Raw genomic sequence first — 25,961 nt, forward strand, 5'->3', positions numbered from 1 at the left:
CAAAGCACTTCTCTGGTTTCTGGTTCGAAGTTTTGTTTTACCGGAAGATAGAACAAGATAGAAGGCTGAACCATTTTGGTTAAATTTGTTTATATTTCTATGATGATTCTGAGCGGACGATGAATGAGCTTATTCCACCTGTTCCAAGAACAGGTGGAACATGTGGAATAAGCGCCTTTATATGGAATTTTTACTGGCTTTGACAATAATTGAAATTTTCAATAGCTTATCGTTGATAATCTTAAGTTTCAATGAAATTGGCAATTTCTGGAGAGTGTCCGAGTCGATTAACATGTAAGTCTTCAAAACCTATCGAAAGATAAAGGCGCTAGTAACGTTTGAAATATTTCCTTTCAGCGTAACGCTCTCGATTTCCAAAAAATGAAATGACACCCAGTATAGTAAAGAAAGACGTAAGTCCTACGTCAAAAACAGTTGTTGTTTTTTACATTTATGTTGATCCGTTATTATGCAGATCTCCCATAGGTACCCCTATTTATTTGTTTTTTAGCAAGGGTAAACGAAAATCTGGCACCTGAGGAGGTTAACTCAAGTAGTGTTGGGATGGGTGTTATATCCAGTATTTTGCGCTCCATAATGGCGGCAGAGTGAGTGCCTTTTGACATTCAAGAGGTAGAAAATATTTACATATTTTAATCAATGTAGGCCTAGATTAATTGAAAAACATTGGCACTCATCCGGTGTCTACAACAAACAAAATGTCAAATGTTTTCTATATAGTATACCCGTTTTCAAAAATTCGATAGCTTTCGCGTATATTTTTGAATTAATTTTATATTATTTTCTAGGAATATGTGCCACAACATTCCTCTACCTTAGCGTGGTGACAATGAGTGTATGTCAAACTATATCAAGCCATTCGTCCTGATATTTGTACATGAATCCACTTAACATATCTACTTTCACAGCCAATGCAACCAGCTGAAAACGTTAAAATGTTAAAATGTTAACCCGGGGTAGCAATATGCCAGTTATAATTTAAAACATATAAAACAAACTATTTCCTTCGCAATTATCTACCTTGATTATCTTGGCCAAAGCAGTCAAATGTTGATAAATATGCAGTTTTAATGAATTCTCAAAATACTAAACCCGTTAAATCACGAGTGTTAAATTGATCATTACGAGCTTACAACCACTTACAAGTTACAACCATTTAAAACCATAACTGCTCAAGGTGACAAGAATAGTACAATTCGGTTAGACTGCCAGCAGTCTTATTACTCCGCATCGATTTGCGGACTCCGGAGGATTTATGTAAGGGATTGATGAAACGGAATTGACTATTCGATTTATAAAAAAAGCTTCCGTGAAACAGAACCAATTATTATAGTGGTTTGTACCACTAGAAGCGATCAATAAGTCCAGTGCGACGCTTAGATTGAAAATGTGTGAACAAATATTGTTTCATAAAAGTTATTTGCGTTTTTATTCGTCTCCAGCTGTAAAATAAAAACAATTCTTTAACGAATGTCAGTACAGTGTTGACCCGATTTTGTCACTCCCCGATTTTGTCTACCCCCGATTTTATCACGTCCCGATTTTGTCACGTTTTCGACCCAATTTTGTCACCCCAAAAAATTTTATCATTCTTTTTATTTTCGTAAATAATACCAAAAACAACATTGATTTTCATGAAATAACTTTCACCGCCTGTAGTTTATTACGAAAGACTTCTGAGCACCTGGGAAATATTCTGTAACCCATTTCAACAAGAAATAACGGGTACCGTTCACGCATTTGGCCTTTCCAAGGCATAAAATGATTCATACTTGTGGAATGAATTAAAAAAATGAAAATATTTTTTTTCCAATTTTGTCACATACCCTGTTTTATCACCCCAAAATTCACCAGGGGGGTGATAAAATCGGGATATTACCGTACAAATGATTTGATGCACTTGACGAGTAGATACAATATTTTTTCATGATAGCTCCGTGTAAGGTTTTTTTTTTTCATTCATTTCATTTATTTAGTTAACATCTAAACAGATAACACTGAATCAACAATTTGACGCCACAATGCACGGTTCGAGGCCGCATCTCTCCGTCCTCGGATACGCCCCACGTTCGCCAAGTCGTTCTGCACCTGGTCTGCCCATCTCGCTCGCTGCGCTCCACGCCGTCTCGTACCTGCCGGATCGGAAGCGAACACCATCTTTGCAGGGTTGCTGTCCGGCATTCTTGCAACATGTCCTGCCCATCGTACCCTTCCGGCTTTAGCTACCTTCTGGATACTGGGTTCGCCGTAGAGTTGGGCGAGCTCATGGTTCATTCTTCGCCGCCACACACCGTCTTCTTGCACACCGCCAAAGATGGTCCTAAGCACCCGTCTCTCGAATACTCCGAGTGTTTGCAAGTCCTCTTCGAGCATTGTCCATGTTTCATGTCCGTAGAGGACAACCGGTCTTATTAGCGTCTTGTACATGACACATTTGGTGCGGTGGCGAATCTTTTTCGACCGCAGTTCCTTCTGGAGCCCGTAGTAGGCCCGACTTCCACAGATGATGCGCCTTCGTATTTCACGACTAACGTTGTTGTCAGCCGTTAGCAAGGATCCGAGGTAGACGAATTCCTCGACCACCTCGAAGGTATCCCCGTCTATCGTAACACTGCTTCCCAAGCGGGCCCTGTCGCGCTCGGTTCCGCCCACAAGCATGTACTTTGTCTTTGACGCATTCACCACCAAGTTTTGTTGCTTCACGTTTCAGGCGGGTGTACAGTTCTGCCATCTTTGCAAATGTTCGGCCGACAATGTCCATGTCATCCGACAAACAAATAAATTGACTGGATCTGTTGAAAATCGTTTCCCGGCTGTTACACCCGGCTCTCCGCATGACACCTTCTAGCACAATGTTGAACAACAGGCACGAAAGTCCATCACCTTGTCTTAGTCCCCGGCGCGATTCGAACGAACTGGAGTGTTCGCCCGAAATCTTCACACAGTTTTGCACACCATCCACCGTTGCTTTGATCAGTCTGGTAAGCTTCCCAGGGAAGCTGTTCTCGTCCATAATTTTCCATAGCTCTACGCGGTCTATACTGTCGTATGCCGCCTTGAAATCAACGAACAGATGGTGCGTTGGGACCTGGTATTCACGGCATTTTTGAAGGATTTGCCGTACAGTAAAGATCTTGTCCGTTGTCGAGCGGCCGTCAACGAAGCCGGCTTGATAACTTCCCACAAATTCGTTCACTAATGGTGACAGACGACGGAAGATGATCTGGGATATCACTTTGTAGGCGGCATTAAGGATGGTGATCGCTCGAAAGTTCTCACACTCCAGTTTGTCGCCTTTCTTGTAGATGGGGCATATAACCCCTTCCTTCCACTCCTCCGGTAGTTGTTCGGTTTTTTTTATTCCTTTATTTATTTGGTAGGCACTCTGTGTTACTTAACCGCTACTGTGCCGAGATCTACTGTGGTATTCTGCTGCCAGAATCCACACAGAATCTATTTTTAGATTTTCCATTATTCATTGTTGATGTCGTTGCTGGTCCATCTCACCGTGAGTCCATTGTGTCCATTTGTCCGTGTCGTGAATTCAATGATGCAATGTTGCGCATTTTTCGGTTACCATTTATCCGGGTACGTTGGAGGAATGCCTCCGAGAAGAACAATTTGTCAGCCGTCATCAGGCAGTCGTAACGGCAAGGGCGCTCCCCAATACGCCACCGTATATGGCTGCGCATCCGACGACTGACGAAGGTTTTGGTGGAGGGGATGGGAATCGAACCCATGACCATTCGCTTGTAAGGCGAACGTGTAGCCAACTACGCTACGGGACCCCCCTATCCGTGTAAGGTTATGGCTTCCAAATTCCTAGGAAATAAAAAAAAATGTTACAAAAAAAATCATGGGAAAACTATTTATACCAAAACATTAAATAACTTGAAGGAATTTTTTTGACATTGTTGTTTGTTTGAAGAGTTCCGATGCTTCTTACTGAATCAAGGCCTACATTGATTAAAATACGTAAATATTTTCTACCTCTTGAATGTCAAAAAGGCACTCATCGGAACTCACTCGGCAGCCATTACCGAGCGCAAAATACTGGATAGAAGAGAAACTCCCCCGACACACTAAAACCAAAACCCTTTGCCCCCCGACCCGCAATTAATCAATACTTCAGAGGCAGACTATTGAGAACGCTCAGACATAGAAGACGAGCACCCCGGCAACAACAATCGCGCATGGACCGCAATTACATTTATATTTACATACTGAGGTCCCCGCAGACAACCCGCGACATGTTGGTTGCCGGGTGAACAAGGTGTTCACAGCATCACAGGTCTCTACTGCAGCTGCTGGTTTTGTTCAAAACGCCATCATCGCTGCAGCTTAGATAAAATCTGTTGAGCTGCTGTGTTCACCGCATTCCAAATATCCTCGTCCCAGTTCCAGCACATCCTCTCAATGAGGTTGTCAAATCCATCAAACATCACATGTTACGTCGACTCCACTCCACTCCACCTATGAAAAAACTACTTGAAACATGTACACATGTGTAAGGTGGAAGTTGATCTGACCATGCTTTTGGAACAATCCTGTGAGTACAACGACCGTTTACTGCGGTATTTGATCAGCGAGGCTGCTCTTTGGACACATCGCACTTGCACTGAGTCCCTTTCGTTGAAGCACTCCACATATTCCTCCAGAAGTATGTCTATCGGCATTATCCAAGCAATGACACAAACCGCCTCATACGATATGGTGCTGTATGCGCTTGCGACCCGTAGACACATCAGCCAGTGTACTCTGATCAATTTCTTGACATTTAACCTAGCCTGAAGTGCCTTGGGGCGATGACATACTGACATGTCGAGCGAAGCGGAGCGCGTCCAAGCATTCGTAAAGCAGAATATCAGCAGGAGAAATTCTTTTGGCCTTGGACCATGCTGGTACGCTGTATAATAGACAACAATAATACACAACACTACTCCCGATATAAGCCCACGCACCTGACCATGCACCGCCGATCCGTTGAACATCATTCGTGATAATGATTTTATCGCTAGTGATTCACTTCGGCAAGCATAATCGACGAGGCTCGTAAAATTGAGCTAATCGCCGATCATTACGCCCAGATGCTTCAATGCTCCCACGCACTTAACTGTGCAGGTCCCTACCTTTTTCTTGACTTCCTGCAACCCATAGCGGTTATACAACACCACGACTTCCGTCTTATGATGTGATAACGGCTAACGCCAATTTCCTTGAGTAGGGTCATTCCTCGACTCTGCTAATCGCATAACAATCTTTAAGTTCAACTTCATCGAGAGTATCGCCACTCGCCAGTAACCACAAGCATTATATCATCCGCCAACCCGTCTATTTTCACGCCGGCCGTGAGATTTAATCGTAATACTTTATCATACATGATATTCCACAGTACCGGTCCAAGAATCGATCCCTGTGGAACGCAGGATGACACCTCAATGATTGCCCGGGCATACTGACCCACCTTCAACATGACCTTATCCAGCACCTTCTTGACATCAGCCAAGTACTGGCAACCTGCGTTTCCTCTCGACCCTTCTATAATCAAATCGCTGTATCCTGGATTTCGATGCCACACTGGCGATACATCCAGGCCCCGACACTGGACTTCTTCGACTGGGCACAGGGCTGTAACATGTATCCCATTAACCAGCACCTCTTCTGTCAACTCTTTATACGCAGCACTCTTCTGTGCAGCATCCCGCTTCAGAACGAGAATCATCTCACCCTTCTGCGTTCTGCAAATACAGTTGAAGATCCATGCCAGCGAGTTTTTCATCGCTTCTCACGGCCCGTAGTATATCGGCGTAGCTTTTGTCCTCGGCTTTGACAATAATTGCCTCGCATACGGGCGTTACCCTTCTTTGCCACCTCTCCTTTCTCTCTCTCAGCCGTTTTCTATGCGGCTTCCTTTTCCGCTCGTTTCGCTTTTTGGGCTTCACCATGCGAACTTCAGCACCCTTTTACGGTGGAGACACTTAACCCCGCCGTTCCCTAGGATCAGTCGTTTTCTTGACCTTCTCGCGACGTTTGGCCGTATCTTTCCTGTCTGGTGGTACTGGCTTGGCACTCGATCCTTTCTGATCGCCTTCCAACCAGACCTTACTGAGTTTAGGAGTTGCACTGGTGACGGCCATCCGTCTTCGGAATTCTGCAGTTTGGCGTTCCGCCAGCTGTTTTTTCTCAGAAAGGAGCCGAATCTTCAATTCGGCCTTTCTTTCCGCCTTCTTCCTGGTGTCCAGTAGGGACCTCCATTCCTGCTTTGCCTCTACAACGATGTCCATCAAGGATCCACCTTGTTGTCGGACGCTTTACCTGCTTCACTTGATTTTTTGTAGTGATAAGACTTCATAGCGATTGGGTCCCCCTTGCAGCTTCCCACTGAAGTAGTCGCCTTTAAGATCCCATGGATATCTATGCTTGTCGAGGTAGTAGGGAGTTCATGCGAGGGTTGACACTTGCGTGTTCAGATCCAGATCAGCGCTAGTCAGGAATTATCATCTAAGCCTACTACCATCCAGCAGGCAAACCTGGGTGGCAGAATTGGACGGCGTGCTACAAGGCCCGCCACGGTTTTATGGGACATAAGACAGCCTAGCCATTAGTCCACTCGTCGTTTCAGGCCAGTGTCACTCGGCCTTACTAAGAGAGTAGAATTTCTCGACTGCCAGCCTTCGCATCCAAAATATAGCAATAATCAAAGCAAAACCCATTACGCGTGCTGCCAGAACCATAATTGATTGAGTCTTAACTGGCATCAGTCTCAATGCGCAATACGTGGGACGTCATATTGTCATCTTCAGTATTAAACTGAGTCTGACGATATGACCAGATTTACACCGTTACACACTACTACAGAGTATCTATATCCTAACGTAACGGGACAACAAGGGGGGATACATTTAACAGGTACCCCCTGAGACAAGCGAAAGTACCCCCCCAGGTGCATGTACCTTACATTGAGAATCGCTGCCTTAGCAATGAAAAAATGAGAAAAAAAAATTTAGAAGATTAAACCAATGTGTGAAAAAAATATTTAAAAAAAAATGTGATACTGGTACAGGTGAAATGGTACTGTTGGTAGCATAGTATGCACACATAAATTTCATCAATATACTTCCCCAGGCCCACCGTGCTACCAACGAGAACGAAACCAAAGAAAACAAAAAACTATATTATAATAACAAGCGCGAGTCCTTCTCGCACTTGTACATTGCTGCGTCCATTCGAATGTGTTTGTTCGTGTATAGTTGTGCCATTTCGCTCGTTCGCGCCCTCTCTGGATGCATCTATATTTCGTACCTTCTTGGTCCTCAGGGATGTGATGTTAGTTAACCTAGCTAGATGTTCCCAATTCATGGAAGTATGCATATTAAAAAACAATTTTGTCAATTCAGAATTATAATATGTATTTGTTTCATAGCTAAAGTAACAACATTGAAAACTTTTGCTCATGTCAGCAAAACTGTCGTATTGGAAAACCAACATTGAACACCACTTGCATGAGCGAATAGTGGTGTTCTCTAATTCAAATTTCGAAACTAACATGAAACATTTTAAGTGCTACTCAATTCTTCGCGCGGGCCATTACATTCCAATCACCAATCAAATAGAAACAATAGTCAATCACGTCAAACCAACCCAAGTCAGTTCCATCTCTACAAATTTCGATATCATAGAGCTCTAGTAAACGTTAGATAGCTCAATCCAAAAGCATGCCACAATTACTTACTAGGCCATGTTACTAAACATGTTCAGCATATAACCTTGCGAGCGCTTGGGAATGTTATTTCGAAGACGACAAATTTGATTTTCGGCCTGGTTCAGGTTCTTTTCGAGTGGACAAGATATCGCATATTGTATTGTTCTACTTAATTGTGCTTTTGTTTTAAAATACCAATCAAAGTCAATTAGAAATGCAGGCAAACTTCCAATAGACACGTACAGCCAAAGAAAAATTAGAAGCTTTTATACCAAATGAACACATTTCACTTGAGAGTATTAATTAAGTATTAATATTAATTATGTATTAATTAATACTGGTACAGAAAAAGTAAAGTCGAAATTGAAATATCATGTAAATCATCACAATATCCGCCACAGAATTGTAATTTGAAAACATCTGATGATGTAGTTGTGCAGAAAGCTATGTATGCATAATAGTTTTTTCTTCGCGACGCGCGCTTCGTCGACCGTCGAGAATCGATTCCAAAAGCTATCTACAGTCAGGCAGCCCAGTGCGGAAAAAGAGATCATCCTTCTTGTTAGCTCGTTTTGTCACACTACCACTGCCACGACCACCGCGCCTGTTGCCTCGGGAATCTTCCTTCTGAAGAATTGCCGAGCTCCGTCGAGTCCACTTGCATTGCATGCAATCGTCGCACGGTGAGAACGATCCTTCGCGCGGCGGGTAGCTGATGTGTAAACAGCGCAAGAGGAACGTCACTCACTCCCTGTATTCTGCCAGAAAAGGAATGTTTCACCTAGTTATCGTCGTCGGTGTCGCCACAATCGTTGTCGGTGCGATGTCAAAACTTTCCCACAGCGAATCGACAATGCGTTGATTTGTGTTGGTTGTGCGAGGGGAAAGGGCAGACAAGCACTTCCGCATATGCGGCGATGACGAGGATGACGACGACAACGACGAAGACGACGTCCGTCTGACACACGCCAGGATACAGTCGAATGACAGTGAAATGCTGTGTGATGTACCCCGCTGGAGAACTCTGTGTAACAGTTTCTCGCATTCGAAGTGAAATATTTGCGCGAGGAACGGCGCATGATCCAAATGTAAACAAACAGGAATTTCAGAAGAGGCTTCATTCATTGAAAAGTTTTTTCTCGGTAGGGTTGCTGTACGGGTAATGATAGAAATGCTACTTTAGTATGATTTTAAAATCAATGTATAACATAACTTAGCGCTAGAATAAATAAAACTGTACAGAAACCGATCTGAAAAATTGGAGAAATTATTACTGGAGCATGATAGACAACTCTTCTGTTTTGCCTTTCTTGTTCAACAAAGTTTTCTAAAAGGCTATAATTTCACTCCAAAATATATTGTTTGATAGTAGAGTCGTAGAAATGAATCGTGAATTGATTGAATTAATTAATGGTGCTTCCACCCTATCTGTATGAACGAAGTTTTTGTTTCCTTTTTTACTGCTAGATGAAATCGGAATTTAAAAGGCTGGTACTTGTGCTTAAATCATGGCTGCCCAGAGGTTTTTCATTTGAGTGAATTTGTTATAATAACGGAGTCACTGTGCGTTTTGATTTAAAGAATCGTATGAACTATTTAGCTTTCGATCAATAATGCGTTAAACTTTCCATTCTTTCAGCTGAGATGCCATCAGAATATTAAGAATCGAGCACTAGGCTGTGCGGATCTAATGAAAAGAATCGAAAAAGCCGTCTACAGATTCTTAAAAACGACGTTTCACGGATCTTTCTGCATGTATTGATACAAATGGATTAATTTTAAGAGTTTCAGCAGGAAAACCTAAAAATCGACAAATTTATGGATTTAAATGAACTTTTCAAAAAATCTTCATATTTTGAAATACGAATAACTTTTTATGAATCTGTGTCAAAAGGTCGAAGGACAAAAGGTCAAAAGGTCAAAAGGACAAAAGGTCGAAGGGTCAAAAGGTCGAAAGGACAAAAGGTCGAATGGACAAAAGGTCGAAGGGTCAAAAGGTCGAATATGTGTCATAACGTCGAAAGTCAAAAACAAAAAGACAAGAAATGAGATGGGAAATGTGGGTACAGTATTATCCCGATTTTATCACCCCCTGGTGAATTTTGGGGTGATAAAACAGGGTATGTGACAAAATAAAAAAAAAAAAAATCCAATTTTTTAATTCATTCCACAAATATGAATCATTTTATGCCTTGGAAAGGCCAAATGCTTGAACGGTACCCGTTATTTCTCGTCAAAATTGCTTACAGAATATTTCCCAGGTACTCAGAAGTCGTTCGTAATAAACTACAGGCGGTGAAAGTTACTTTATGAAAATCAATCTTATTTGTGGTATTATTTACGAAAATAAAAAGAATTACAAAAATGTTTGGCGTGATAAAATCGGGTCGAAAGCATGATAAAATCGGGATGTGATAAAATTGGGTCGAAAACGTGATAAAATCGGGGGTAGACAAAACCGGGGAGTGACAAAATCGGGTCAACACTGTAGTGACAAGTGAGATGCAAGAAGGAGGTAGTGAGCATAGATAAATGAGAAGTGAGAAGTGAAAAGTGAGAAATAAGAAGTGAAATGTAAATAAGAAATGAAAAAAAAAAAGAATTGAACGTAGAATTACGTATAGTGCGATAGTGGATACGAAATTTGATCATCAACATTTTATGCATGTTTATGCCGGATGGCGGATAGCCGAAATGTAGGCAATTTACTATTAAAGTGCAATTTTAACATTGGTTGGCAAAATTGAATTTTTCAATGGTTAAATGCGTTGAAACAATTATTTACAATAGTTGTTAGGAATCTTAGAGAGTTTTTTGATCAACTCATACCAAAATCTCCGGAATCCGTTGAAAAACGGCTTAGTTATTGGCTCGTATTTCCTAACCTCTTTTCGTGACGGTTCTAAATTTGAAACTTTGGAATGATCCCCCTGTTTTACCGGAAGACGTAATTCTACGTCAAAAGTTAAATAGAAGAAGGAAGAAAGCAGGAAGGAAGGATGAAGAACAAAAGACACAATGAAGCAAAACAAAAGAAACAAGGAGGAAGCAAGCAATAGGAAAAGAGAAAAAAGATAGAAGAAGAGGAATAAAAAAGAGAGAAATAAGGGAGAAGAAATAAGGAACAATGAAGAGAGAAATAAGGAAGAAACAAGAAAGAAAGAAGGATAAAAGAAAGGAGAAAGGAAGAATGAAGAAAGAAAGAAGGATGAATGAAGGAAGAAAGAAGAAAAGAAAGAAGAAAGAAAAAAGAAAGTTAGAAGAAAAACAGGAAACAAGAAGGAAGAAGAAAGAAAGAAGGGTGAAAGAAGGAAGAAAGAGAGAAGGAAGAGAGAAGAAAGAAGGAAGAAAGGAGGAAAAAAGAAGAAAGAAAGTAGGAAGAAAGAAGGAAAAAAGGACGTGGAAAGAACAAAGAAAGACGGAAGAAAGAAAGAAGAAAAACGAAGGAAAGGAAGAAGAAAGAACGTAGAAAGAGAGTAGAAAGAAAGAAGAAAGGAAGGAATAAAAAAGAAAGAAGGAACAAACAAAAAAAGGAAAAAAGAAAGAAGAAAAACAGAAGAAAGGAATAAGAAAGGAGAAAAGGATGAATGAAGGAATAAAAAAGAAAGAAGGAACAAACAAAAAAGGAAAAAAGAAAGAAGAAAAACAGAAGAAAGGAATAAGAAAGGAGAAAAGGATGAATGAAGGTATAAAATAGAAAAAAGGAAGAAAGAAGCAAAAAAGAAAGAGTAAAGAAGGAAAAAAGAAAGAGTAAAGAGTAAAGAAAGTAAAAAGAAAGCAGGAAACAAGAAGGAAGAAAGAAGAAGGTAGAAAGAAGAAGGAAAAAGAAGAAAAAAAAGCAAGTAGGAAGAAAGAATGAAAAAAGAAGGAAGAAAAAAGATGGAAAAAAAGAAGAAAGATGAAGGAAAGAAGGGAGAAAAAGGAAAAAAAGAAAGTAGTTAGGGGCTGTCCACATACCACGTGGACAGTTTAGGGGGGAGGGGGTGTATGGCGAATGTCCACGGTTCATACAAATTTTTGAAAATTTATATGAGAAGTTGTCCACGCTGGGGGAGGGGGGTATCTAAACCTGACCGAAACATGTCCACGTGGAATATGGACAGCCCCTTAGAAATAAAGAAGGTGAAATATGGAAGGAAGAAAGAAGTAAGAAAGAAGAAAGAAGGAAAAAAAATTAAAGGAAGGACACATGAAGTAAGAAATAAAAAGGAAGATGGAAAAAGGAATAAATAATAAGAAAGAAGGAAGAAGAAAAAGAAAGACCTTTTGGTCCTTTCGACCTTCTGTCCTTCAACCTTTTGGCGCAGTTTTTTGTTTCGACCTTTTGACCCTTCGACCTTTTGACCTTTCGAGCTTTTGACATTCGACCTTTTCGACCTTCGACCTTTTGTCCTACAACCACTTTTTATATATTGAGAACTTCAGGGTTGTTACGGAGATCCTGAAATATTTTCCGCGCCAAATCCGCGCCGACTAAAATCAAATCCGCGCCATTTCCGCGCGACATGAAAATCCATTCCGCGCCATATCCGCGCGACCCAAAACTAAATTCCAAGCAAATAAACCTTAAATATCAATTTTGGTCACCACAATTTACTGAATGTCTTCTTTTCGAGTTCGATTTTATAATATTACTGATTTTAAATATATTTTTTAACTTCAACGCTACACATACAGTACAGTTAGTACAGCAGTCAATATAACAACCCTTCTAGATGGTCCTTTTCACCACTAGTAGTACTGAGGCTAAGAGAACAAGAACCTAACAGCCAATACTATTTTAATAAGCACCGCATTTTAGATGAGATGAATTTTTTAGCATGTTCCGTTATTATCTGTGTGTCAGGAATGTTCATACCAGATTTGAACATAATTGATTATAGATAAACTTGGCAAATAATAAGAATCTGACAAAACAGTAATTTCTTCTGAATAAATAAATTATGCAATTTTGTTGTAATTATTGATCATAAGACAGACTTGCGTACAGATTAAGGAATTAGACCATACAACTTCGTTTTATTAACAAAACTTCTGTATATCAATTATTTGAATTCGTATCAAGAAACAAATAATACAAAATCTAACGTAGTTGCTCAAGCTCCGCTGATTTGCAACTCAGAATGCTGAGTTTGAATCGTAAGTTCATTCGAAAGTTTCAACAGAAATTTCTTCAAAATTTTTGTAGAATAATTTGCGTAAACTCCAGTGTACATTAGTTCGGAATTTGTGCGTAAGGTCCTCTTTTAATTCTTGTGATAGATAAACTCTCTACAAGCTCATGCAGTAAAATCCGGCAATTGACATTTTTAGTTACAATTTAATCGCAATTATTCGGTAGGAAAGCCTGTGTCGTTTTTTACTACAATTTCAGCTAAAATCTCGGAGAAAATTTGCGAAAACTCCTGCAGAAATATATTATGCATGCGCAGTTTCATCCCAGAAATTCCTGTGGTAAATCATCCGACAATTCTCGCGGAAATTATCCTGGATGTGTTGGCAGAAATCCAACTGCTCTTGGAATATCTGCAAAAGCCTCTCCAAAATTGTCTGCGGATTATTTTCCGAGAACATCTGCGGAAATGTCTCCGGGTATTCTTGCAAAAGTTCCCCCGGCAATTTATGCGGAAATTCATTTTTCATAAATTCAAGTAAATTCTTCCAAAACAACATGCGGGAAAATTTCAGAGACTACATGTGGAAACCTTCAATTAATTCCCGTGGAAATCGCTTTGAAAATTCTTGCAGAAATTGATTGATGACTTCCCGCGAAAAATAAATTTGACAAACAAACCTTTCGTTTAATTCAAGGCGCGTTTCTCAGGATTTTTTAAAGAAATCATTTTGATCATTGCTACAGAAACTTCGAAAGGAATCGCAACGTGAATTCTTGCGTGAATTTCTCTGCGAATCTCTGCAAAAACTCTTCTGGAAATATATTACAAATTTTCTCCTTCAATTCCTGTGGAAATCGTTTTGGAAATATCTGCAAACATTATGTGGCGAATGCTTGTGGATAATCTTTCGTAAATTCAAGGCGACATTCCGGCAAATTGTTTTTACAGTAATTCGTGGTAATTCCTTTGATCAGCGCTCCAATAATTTCCGTGGAAACTCCCCAAAAATATTTCTAAAAAGTTTCACAAAAAATGCTCCTGGAAAAATTGTGTTTTTTTTTTCAAAACACCTTTTTAAATTCACATTTTAATGTTTGAACGAATCTTATTAAAATGAGGTACCTTAATAAAATCAAAAATTATTTTTGTGTATCTTATTGTTGTGTAACCCTTATTCGTTATAGATGAATGCTAAAAAATAAAAAAAGTTTCGAAAAATGACATATGAAATATCATGCTTGTAGTGCATCTAAAAAGGAATAATTAATCAGAAACTGACAAATATCTCGGAATTACGACGAAGTTGTCGGAATAAATAATGGGTGTTCATGCCCTTCAACAGACATGTTTTGTATGCGTCATGTTTCAGAATGATTTAAAAACGACAACAAATGACGCCCCTCATAACATTTGTTTAATCAATGCTCAAGGGGGTAATCATGGAATTCAAACAGGACTAGTTAATATCCGAAAAACAATGTGAGTAATCAACTACGAACGCAAATTTTGTTCTCGAAAACATTTGCTAACGAGAATAAAACCCATCTAGATAGACATAAAACTAATTTTTAAATGAACGTCCTTAGATCTAGAATTTTATTTGTTCAATTATTACCTAAAACTAAATCCGCGCCAAATTCGCGCGAAGTCCTAAAATCGTTATGTAAATCCGCGCCAAATCCGCGAAAACCGCGAAATCCGCGAAAATCGCGAAATCCGCGTAGTCGTAACAACCCTGGAACTTTGATCTGAGTCTTTATCAGGTGGAAGTTTATACCACTATCAATGCTTTGCCATCATAATGCCAAAAAAACGAAAAGTTGTGAGTTGTGCCAGTGATCGGCTTTACCATGTCGGTCAGAAAAAGTATTCGCGGGCATGTATGTCTGGCCTCAGCCTTAAAATTGATGGACAGCTTATTCCAAACTTGTAAAGGTCCACGGTGTCTCCATTGACCAAGCAATATCTTTTAAACTTCACTTGAGAACGGTTAAGGCCAGCTGCAGATCGAGAATCAACCTTATAAAAACCAAAATCAAACCACATAGTACTAAAGAAAGGACTACCCGGTTCCGGATAGACAAAGCTCTAATCCTGTTATTCTCAACCTGGGGGTACATGTAGCGTGGCAGGTTGGACGAGCCGCCCATCGAGATTAAGATGGACGGAGCTACCCTAACCAGGGTCATCACGGAAGTGATGACCAGTGACAAGGAGAGTGGAGACCAGATAAATGGAGGTGATTACAGACGTAATGTACCCTGGGGGTACCTTTGCGGGGCCCAGGAGGTACCTCGGACAAAAATGCGTAATTACAGATGTATTACAATTTTAATCAAAAATGATTGATAAAGTTTTGATACATGTATATTATGCATGGCGGTCAGTAACTATTGAATCCAGGCCTTCAAAAACAAGCTGCATAGTAGCTTTGGGACAAAAGATCAAAAGGACAGAGAACGACGAATGAATAAATCTTAATCTTCTATGCAATTTTTTTTGAGCAGTGTGTAGCGGTGTAAATCTAGTCATATTTATTATCAGAAGCACTTCAGTGCAGCTAATAATATGACGTCCCCTAACCCCTAAACCTACGGTAGCGACCCGTGCCAAGGGGATGCATGGTCTGAAGGGTGAAATAAATAGCAGGCCGCTAACGGAGCCTGTGAGGTACTTGGGCACCCTTCACAGTATAGCGCTCCCTTACCACGTTATTGAGGAGCTCTGGCGTGGCGGACCTATTTTCTCACGCGACTCGTGGGACCAAAATGTTGACCAAACCAAAACAAAAAACAAATTTGAGTGGAGAGGAAGAAGCGTCTGACGAAAGGGTGGATGCCTTCGCCAGACGAAGTGGCCTTAACAACAGCTCGCCCCACCGATCGCCAGGGGCAGCGATGCAGAAGAGCGTGGCAGGTCGGATGAGCCGCCCATCGAGATCAAGATGGACGGAGCTACCCTAACCAGGTCCTAACCTGATCACGGAAGTGATGACCAGTCACAAGGAGAGTGGAGACCAGATAAATGGAGGTTATTACAGACGTAACGACCGTAATCATGTCCTTTCTGGACAACGGCGGGAAGTACAGCAAGGACGTTAAGAAGTCCGTGCTGACCCTCTGAACATGATTGTAGAGGCAAAGCAGGAGTGGAAGTCCTTGCTGCAGGCAAGTAAGGAGGCGGAACGAAAGATCCGCCAACTTACCGAGGAGAAAGAGTTGGCAGTGAGCCAAGCGGTGGAGGCCAGGAAGGAAGCCGAGTCGAAGATTCGAGTCCTTACGGAAGAAAAGCAGCTGGCAGAAAGCCAGACTGCAGAACTTCGCAGACGCATGGCTGTTACTGGAGCAACTCCAAAGCCTAGTAAGGTCAGTATGCCAACCGACCTGGAGGGAGCTAGCACCAAGCCGGTATTGCACGAGAAGAAGGCTACTAAGATCCGTCGGGAGAAGGTTAAGCAGGAAGCCGGCCCTAAGGAACGACGGAAACCAGACGGCCTGCCCTGGAGGGAAGTTGTGAATCCCAAAAAGGCGAAGAAGGAGCGAAAAGCAGCAGAAGAGGCGAAAATGCCATCGGCCAAGAAGGAGGGGGAGTGCCCGTAGAGGAAAGGGCACACCTTCCAATGGTCAGGAAGGACAGAGGCGAAGCAATTATCGTCAAGGCTGATTGTAAGAGCTATGCTGACGTTCTGAAGGCTTTGCGGGGCGATAAAAGGCTCACTAGCCTAGGGGATGATGTCAACTGCATCCGCAGAACGCAGAAGGGCGAGATGATCCTCTTCCTGAGGCGGGATGCTGCGCGGAAGAGTTCCGCGTATAAAAAGTTGGCAGAAGAGGTGCTTGGTGATGCGGTTCAGGTGAGAGCCCTATGCCCAGTAGAGGTAATCCAATGCCGAGGCCTGGACGAAATTACCGAAGCCGGTGAGCTGCACTGATAGATCATTGTGGCGTTGAAATCCAGGATACCGCGATTCGGTTTCGGAAAGGTTATGCTGGACCGCAGGTTGCCTCATTCCAGATACCTGTGGCTGACGCCAAGAAGGTACTGGATAAGGCCAAGCTGAAGGTGGATTGGTCGGTATGCTCGGTGAGCGCAAACCAACAACCTCAGGCCTGCTTCAAGTGTTTCGATTACGAACATAAGTTATGTGACTGCAAAGGTCCTGATCGGAGTCGGTTTTGCCGGAGGTGTGAAACTGAATGTCACAAAGCTCACACCTGCCAGGCCACACCGAGGTGTTTGATCTGTGGTCATGGCACAGACAACAAACACCCATCCGGTGGGCAGGCCTGTCCGGCCTCCAGACGGGCTCGGTCAAGCAAGTAGCTCAGCTAAATCTCAAACACTGCGAGGCAGCGCAAGCGCTGCTACAACAGTCGGTACACGAGAATAAGACTGATGCTGCCTTGCGGGAGGTACCCCATCCAGGAGATAGTGTCATCTCCTGATGATGAGGGTTCCGTTATAGCAAAGGTAAACGGAGTTTACTTTTGCAGCTGCTACTGTCCTCCAAGATGGAGCATAGAGCAGTATACTAGAGTGTTAGATAATAAATCTTGTAGCGAGACTAACTGGTCTTAAACCATTAGTTGTAGCAGGTGACTTCAACGCGTGGGCAGTGGATTGGGCCTCTCGGTTAATTAACGCTAGAGGTCATATCCTGCTACAGTCTCTAGCGGTACTAAACGTAGTCCTGCTGAACGAGGGCCAAGCCTCAACGTTCAGAGGACCGAATGGCGTTGCAATGCATCGATGTGGCCTTCTGCAGCGCGGGATGGACAGTGGAGCCTGAATGGAGGATTCACGAAGGGTATACTGCTAGTGACCATCAGGAAATACGTTTTATGGTCAGCTATACCCCCAACAGAACCACAAGGCGGGCCAGTAAAGCTGATCTAGGATGGCGTACCTCGCAGTTCGACCCAGAACTGCTGGAAGAATCACTACGGTGGGAAAATCGAACTCTAGGCCTTAGTGGTGATGAGTTATCCGATGTCCTAACACGAGCATGTGACGTGACAGTGCCCAGAAGGACTATGCCAACCGGCAACCGCAAACCGGTGCACTGGTGGACGAGCACGATAGCTGATCATCGCAGAACCTGTCTTAGAGCTAAAAGAAGGTTGCGACGTGCTAGAACCGAAGCGGACAGGCTAGAAAGACGCCGAGTGTTCCAAACAGCGAGCAGAGCTCTGAACTACGAAATCAAATGTAGTAAGAGAGCCTGCTTTGAAGAGGACCAACAGCACACCTCCTGAGAAATCCTCGGCGATGTTAGCCAGGATCGTTAAAGGTTTGATCACGAAGCATGACTCATCGGACTGGCCCGCCACACCGTACGAGTCAGTGAAGGTGGTACCGCTAGTGACTAACGATGAGCTTATCGCCGTTGCAAGAAAACTTAAGCTAAATAAGGCACCAGGGCCGGATTGTATTCCTAACCTGGTCCTTAAGCCCGCGCTCCTTGCCGCTCCAGATAGGTTCAGGAACTGCCTCCAACGTTGCCTGGAAGAAGGAAACTTCCCAGATCTTTGGAAACGGAAGAAGTTGATGCTACTTCCTAAGCCTGGGAAATCCCCGGGAGAGCCTTTGGCATACAGACCAATTTGCCTACTCGACACAACTGGTAAGTTGTTAGAGAGGGTGATCCTGAATAGATTGACAGACTATACGGAGGGTGCTGGTGGCTTATCAAGCAACCAGTATGGGTTCCGTAAAGGACGTTCTACCACCGAAGCAATACGGTCGATAACGGAAACGGCTAAGATAGCGCGTGGTTTGAATAGAAGATGTATTAGGTACTGTGCATTGATTACACTAGATGTAAAGAATGCATTTAATAACGCTAACTGGGCAGCTATATAGAGTCCGGGATTATCTGTGCAGGATTCTGAAAAGCTATTTTCAGAACAGGATATTGTTAGTCGACACCGACGCTGGTCAGCAGTCGATTGAAGTGTCAGCAGGTATTCCACAGAGATCGATCCTCGGACCGGTGGCATACTGCGCATACTGCACCATATCTTATGAGGCGGTGTGCGTCATTGGTGGGATGATGCCGATAGACATACTTCTGGAGGAAGATGTGGAGTGGTTCAACGACAGGAACTCGGTGCAAATGCGGCGTGTCAAGAGAGCAGCTTCGTTGCTCAAATAGAAAAGAGCATGGGACACTGCAGTCAAAGGTCGTTAGACCCACACACTGATTCCGGAGGTATCGAATATACCCAACAACAAAAACGTCGCGGGTGGGCTGCGGGGACCTCCGTATGTAGATATAGAAGAGGTCATTGCGGTTCACGCGTGGCGTTTGTTGTCGGGGTGCTTGTCTCCTACGCGAGTTTATGATACAGACCGATAAGTTACTATCATAGCTTGCGATCGACGGGTGATGAGGTTACCACCCTTGAAGTCGATGGTGTGTTATACCGCCGAGTGCGTTAGCATAGGCGTTCTCAATAGTCCTCTCCGGAAGTATTGCCTAATTGCGAGCCGGGGGATACGGACTGGCGAAAGGGTTTCGGTTTTAGTGGGTCGGGTGATCCCATCCCCACACTACCTGAGTTAACTTCTGCAGGAAAAAGAAGCCTGGAAGCCTCCTTTCAAGAAGCTGGAAAGCCTTCTAACAAGAGGCCCGGAAGCCACCTTTCAAGAGGCTCGGAAGCTTCTCTCCAAAAGCTCGGAATAATGAAAATTTCACCGGATTCCGCACACGATGGCCGGCGAGGAGCACTCCCCTATACCCAACGTAAACCGCTCCATTACGAAGATTGGTCGCAGAGCTGCTCAGCACAGACTACAGGAACCACGTGGACTGCTATACCGACGGGTCTGTCTCAATACAAGGGGTCGGCTTGGGCGTCACCGGAAACAATATCACAATCTCTGATAGCCTCCCAGGACAATGTGGAAACACCGCTCCCACCGATAAAGCAATCCGAATTCTTACGGACTCCGCCAGTGCGAAGCATCTATAGATCCAGGCCATTCGTGCGTGTCAACTACAGTCCATGACATTCGCCTGGATCTCAGGACATTGGGTGTCAGGAAATGTCACTGCGTACATATTGGCTGGGGTTGGTTATCGAGGCTAAACTACTTCGGCTCATCCAGTTCAGGCGATGCCAAACCCTTGGTTCGAAAGATCGTCAACCAGGACTGGAAGAGGCAGCGGGCGCCTCCAACACCACCCTACTCCGAAAAAAAAATCACGGTTCCCTAGAACGATCTACCTAGCTTTAAGGACCAGTCAATTATTTCCCACCTCCGTACCGGCCACACCAGAGGCCCTTCCAGACAGTACGCGAAGTCTGTGGAGTCCAAAACTCCGCTGAACACATAATTTGCTGATGCCCTCAACTCGAATTTTAACGTTCCCCAACTACGGTATACCATCCAGAATCTAGCTGATCTAGCGTTCTAGCTGATAATGCTGCTAATAACGCCACCAACGCACCAACCGACTACATCCTGCTTTGCAGCCGCTTGAAAACTACCACTTTCAGAGCCCTTACGACGCTTTATGTTCTTTCATGAGGGATCTGAAAATTTTTGTTGCTGATATTTTGATCAATTCTGCAGAAACCCATGAACCCATGGTCATGAAAACCCTTTCGGTCTGAAGTTTTTTCTCTTAGTTTAGGTCTGACTGGCTATAGTAGTCTTATCTCCGGAGAACAACGCACTTCATCATTGGATCATCGGATTTTGGTTACCATAACTAGCCACCGGTCAAAGTTCACTAATGAGGGACTTCAATGTGGATTACAATCCTTCCTACTGTACCTGATGTTTTTTCGTCCTACTGCAAGGAACAATTAGCCTTGCTATAGCTTTTTTCTCACATTGCTACGACAAGCGATTTTCAAACAAAACCGCTGCTTTTTAGGGCAAATAACTTTTGCGGATATTCGGGCACTTCCGGGACCGGGACGCACTGGTAACCCGGGACAATGACTGTTTCATTCCCATTGCTACAACGATTCAGAAATATTCGCAGCTTTTTATTGCGCATTTTTAGAATTGGATACTAAGGAATGTTCTGAAACTTCAGCTGAAGTGGCCATCGGGACTCAACGGGGTTCTTTATAACGATTTACTCTCAAATTGCTACAATCAGAACTCTAAAAAAATAACTGCTTTCTAGAGCAGCGGTTTTCAACCAGCGGTACATGTACCCCCGCCGGGCCCAGGAGGTACCTCGGACAAAAATGCATAATGGCGGATGTATTACAATTTTATTCAAAACTTATTGATAAAGTTTTTGATATATCTCGCGCTTAGTTTCATAGAAACGTTACTGTATGGATCGATTTCTCTTTGTCGATGTTTTCTTTTTATTATTGTGTCGAATTGCGCTAGTTTGTCGATGATTTAATGGTTTGGTGTGATAAAGGATGATTATATCTCTTATATCTAATCACGGTTGTAGCTTTTGAAACAGTTATAAACAAAATATAAAATCGATTAAGAGAAATCGATCAATACACTTACGCCTCTATGAATCTAAGCGCGAGGTATGCGATCAGTAACTCGAAGACTATTAAATCTTGTCCTGCATGACCAGCACAGTGGATGAAGAGCTGTGGGACAAAAGATCAAAAGGACAGAACGAACAAATTTTAGAAATCTTCTATGCAATCTACCTGATCGAAACAAAATGTTGAATTATATGTTAAGAATATGCTTCTAGACTAAAATTTACGGTCTACACGTTCGGAAGCCCCCATTTGAGAGATATGAAGGCTTCTTTCGGGAAAGCTCAGTTGCTTCGTTGCAAGAGGATTGAAAGCAGCTTTCTACGCTTCTCGAAAGCCTGCTTCTAAGCTACTCGGAGGACTTCTTTCAAGAAAATCGGAAGCCTCCTATCCAAATGCTCGAAAACATACTTTCAAACGGTCCAGAGACCTCATCTCAAGAGACCCGGAAGCCCCCTCCCAAGAGGCCCAAAAGCCCCCTTCTAACTATAGGCCTGGAAGTCTTCTTTCAAGAGGCTGGGAAGCCTATTTTCAAGAGGCTAAACAACCTCTTTTCAAGTGGTTTGGAAGCCTCCTTTCAAGAAACCAGGAAGCTCCCTCTCAAGAAGCCCGGAAGCCTCCTTTCAAGAGGTTCGGAAACCTTCATTCAAGAGGCTCGAAAAACTGTTTTCAAGTGGTGCGGAAGCCTCCTTTCGAGATGCTCGGAAGCCTACTTTCAAGAGGCTCGGAAGCCTCTCTTCAAGGGGTTCAGAATTCAGCTTTCTAGACGCTTGAAAGCCTGCGTTCAAGAGGCTCATCAGTCTGCACAAAATCGTATATGACGTAACATAAGATGCTGAAGTGGAGGCGATATACGTACATGTAGAATGGGGAAGTACCTTTATCGCATCCACTTTAGCATCTTACGATCTTGTGTTGATTGGGTCAGAGGCGTCCTTCCAAGATGCTTAGAAGCCTCCTTTTAAGTGGCTCGAAAGTCGCATTTCAAGAGGCTCGGAAGCTTTTCTCCAAAAGCTCGGAATAATGAAAATTTCAGCCAAATTTATGGAGAGTCATATATCTCGCTAATTTTTAGTTCTAATTTTCATATTTCTTATAAGTTACACTTATTTTCATTTACAGCAAGAAACAATACGGGGAACCTCAATTAATGCAAAAATGCGAAGGAGTACCTCCCAAGGAAAATTTTACGAACCGCTGTTCTAGAGCAATTTCCAATATTTAACCACATAATCAGGAACTTCTGGAGGACCACTCGGAGTCAATTGGAGATTATTGAAATAATATTGCTCTCAAATTGCTACAAGAAGCTTTTTTATAAGTTATAAGAGTTGACCAATTCTTCTAATATTCTAGAACCTCCTGAGGAAAACTTAGTGCCACCCGGTTTCAATGAGTATATGTCCTATACTGCCGTTCTACGCATAATTGTCCCATGTACATAGGAAATCCCAGCAAACATGGGACAGATATGCGTATGACGGCAGTATATGGCAAGCACAATAGAATAGATACACTTTGTCAAATGGGTAGAGAATGTTTCCCACCCGAAAACATCTTAGACCGGACCGAGAATCGAACTGGCCATCTCCAAGTTAACAATTCCTACGCCTATGTTAGATTAGAATTGCTGGAGACCCTGGCAATTTAGGTACCACTATTCTTGGGTTTGTTACGGAAACAGGTTCCCGTGGAGATTGAAGGGGTCAACAATTTATTTAGAAGAAACCGTGGCAATAAAAGTGTTAGACCTCTCGGAAGTGTTTCTGAAACGTGGTTTTCTAAGTAGTTGGACCATTGAAAGGATCAACAACAAAACGCTCAACCTCGAAACAGATTTTCGATGGATCTGAAAGCTTATTAAAAAAAATCCTGGCAATAATGGGTATCTAATGTCACGGAATCCAATCCAATTTCGATATATTTCAGTATCAATTTTGTTTCGAAAAATATTATCTTACTCACTCATGTGTTGTTAAGGTTAAGACGGCAAGCTGATAAGACTTTGATATAGGTATTTGACTGATTATACCTACATACATTTTACATTCTGATTTCTGACATAATGCTCTGACAACTGTAATCCAGTATTTCTACTCTCATTTGTCCTTTACTGTTGTCATTTTGTATGTGCCTTTTCAACAAATAGAACTGAAGGAAAATAAGCGGAAGGGACTTACCTATCATATTCTAAACTGAAGAGTGCTGCGACGAAATCTTCTTCCGAAGAGGGGTTGCTCGACAACGGCAATTGTTTCGCGTTCTTCTAAGCTCTTTTCTTCTTATAAACAGCTACAATGTCTCTTGCGTGATGCGTATTGCTCGCTCTTTTGTTGGTTTTCGGTTGCGTAGTCTTCAAGAAATAGCGGCTCGTGTGTACTATGTGTGTGTATACAGCTACGCACGAAATTTGTTCGGGAGGGGGTGGGTGACTACGATGGTTTCTACGAGGATAACAACGAGCTATCGACGGCTGCTACTCCTTTTGAAAGCTGCTGTTGACGATGACGGTGAGATGACGGCGACAAACCACAGTTCGCTTTGTAATAGTAGCACCAGCAACCGTTACTATAGTTGATATTGACGAGGCAGGAACATTCCAGTCTCACCATATTCCGGTTCATCTTAATACACTAATTAACTGTAAAGCCCCGAAAAAAAAAACAAAAATAGGTGGAGAAAATAAGATAGATACACAATGATCTCGTTTTTATTTTCAACTTTTTACACTTTGCTTCAACTATTTCGCTCTCTTTACACTGCTACGCATTTTTATCTTCCCAACACACGGCCAACCTGTTTTCGGTCAAAAAATTGCTCATCTAGTGAGTTTTCTTTCTCTTCACACTCGCGCTTGTCACTATCTTTCGTAGCTTGGACTGTTTTCTTCGACAGCCAAAAGGTGCTCTGCTGCTGTTTGGACGACCGGGTTTGATTACACAGAAAATATAATATTATTGCACGTTTTCACTTATTTTTTTCACTTCTCCAATCAAAGACTTATTGATTCTTGCTCAGCAGATTCCGCGTGTGCTGTTATTCTGTTAAATCACTGAAAGTAGAGGAGGTTTGATTCTTATTTTTTCTCAACTTTACTTGGCTTCTGTGCTTCTTCTCGCGTTAAATTTGGTTTCACTGATAGGTATTTTCTACTTCTTCTTCTACTTAGCCCTCTTTCACTACGAGCGCACACTTCTTCGGGCACTTGACTTCTTCAAGCGGCAGCAGCAGGAACATTGGAGGCAATGCCAGCAGTATTGTAGTCGGTAGCATCGCAGCTCCAAGCTGCCGTGTTGTGATCCATGAACCGTCGTCCCATCATCCAATCGAAATCCGCGCGCCGAGAGTTCGCGTTGAGAGTTGCAGCTTCAGTAAAAGAAAGAAAAGGAGAAAAACCGTAAGTCAAAAAGAAGACCATCATAATGATGATGATGATGACGGTGGGTAGGAGACACACGGCGACCAACCATCAACGAATCATCCTGCCAACAATCAAACGAGGAAAAGAAAGCAAAAAACGCTATAATATGACGATGGTTTTGTTGTGTGTGAGGGAAGTTTGGAAGTAGGAAAAAATAACGCGAAATACCGTGGCTCTCTGGCGCTGACACCACCAGAGAGGTGTAGTATGTAGAATGTAGATATACTTATTGCCAGCGTTCCTCGAGCAATCCTGTCAGAGTTGCCAGGTGGATCCATCATTAGACAGGTGCCGACTCATTTGAGTAAAAAAATAACAAATTGACAAATTAGTGATACCAAAAGTTTAATTTAGTACATACTACCTAAAACAGTGCAAAATATTTTTCATAAAAATTCTAATTCTAACAAATGTTTGATTCGCCGGAGTGTAAACGACTGATCATTGTTATCCAACAAAAAGCAAAATTCAGCATATCTTTATGGTTCCATTAGACTGCTTATACATATATTCAATTTCATGTCAAAATATAGAAACTATTGAAAACAATCAAGTAACTATTGATTTACATTTTTTTTTCGTTTTCCACTAATTTCAGATATGCCAAGGTATTGTTGTTTTAGCATTTTTCTCGAAGATGACACCTTCCTATGGAAATCTTTGTAAAAAGTCGTGGGCAGGGTTAAGCGAATGTCTATCTGTCCGTAGGTATGTGTGCATACACCCAAGAAATGCAAAAACAATCCTTCTACCGGACCGTGATATTTTCTCCAGGATGATCTCAAAAACTAGAGTTCATTTGAAAAAGTCTATTCTGGTAGTGCATTTATGTCAACATAATTAGCCCAAGATCCACGCGTTTGTGATCGTTCTCTTTGACCTAATGGCTTTTTCCCGGATCTTTCCTTCTGATCAGAAGTTAGACCTTCTTCGAAGCAAATGGTCGAGTTTCTGCTAAATCGCACCAAGTAACATTTTACACACTAACTGAGTCAGAGCTGAGTTCAATTTGAATTATTGTGTGTTGCGGAGTTAGAACTAAACTCAGCCAAAGCCAACTTCATAATTTGAACAATCTTGATGTTATAGTTCACATATCTTAATTTTACGAGGACTAATCTATATGTCGGGCTGCAAAATGGTGGGTTGACATCAAGGAAGGAGCGGCCAACAGAGCTCTGGTCCCCACAAGTCCCTATCTCACGCTTCCACGGGTCGTCCGATGA

At 42.4% G+C, this 25,961-nt stretch overlaps 1 protein-coding gene across 1 annotated transcript in view; it reads right to left on the reverse strand.

Annotated features, from left to right (window-relative positions):
• The window catches only part of LOC134225166 (LIM domain-binding protein 2), a 45,530-nt gene extending 21,895 nt beyond the window's left edge, over window positions 1–23,635 (reverse strand). Inside the window, exon 1 of the mRNA XM_062705023.1 lies at window positions 23,495–23,635. Coding sequence (XP_062561007.1) covers window positions 23,495–23,501 — 7 coding nt within the window. The 5' untranslated portion in view covers window positions 23,502–23,635. The remainder of the gene's footprint in view (window positions 1–23,494) is intronic.
• Window positions 23,636–25,961: the final 2,326 nt, after the last annotated feature.

Source organism: Armigeres subalbatus, chromosome 3 (assembly GCF_024139115.2).
Source record: "Armigeres subalbatus isolate Guangzhou_Male chromosome 3, GZ_Asu_2, whole genome shotgun sequence".
NCBI lineage: Eukaryota > Metazoa > Arthropoda > Insecta > Diptera > Culicidae > Armigeres > Armigeres subalbatus.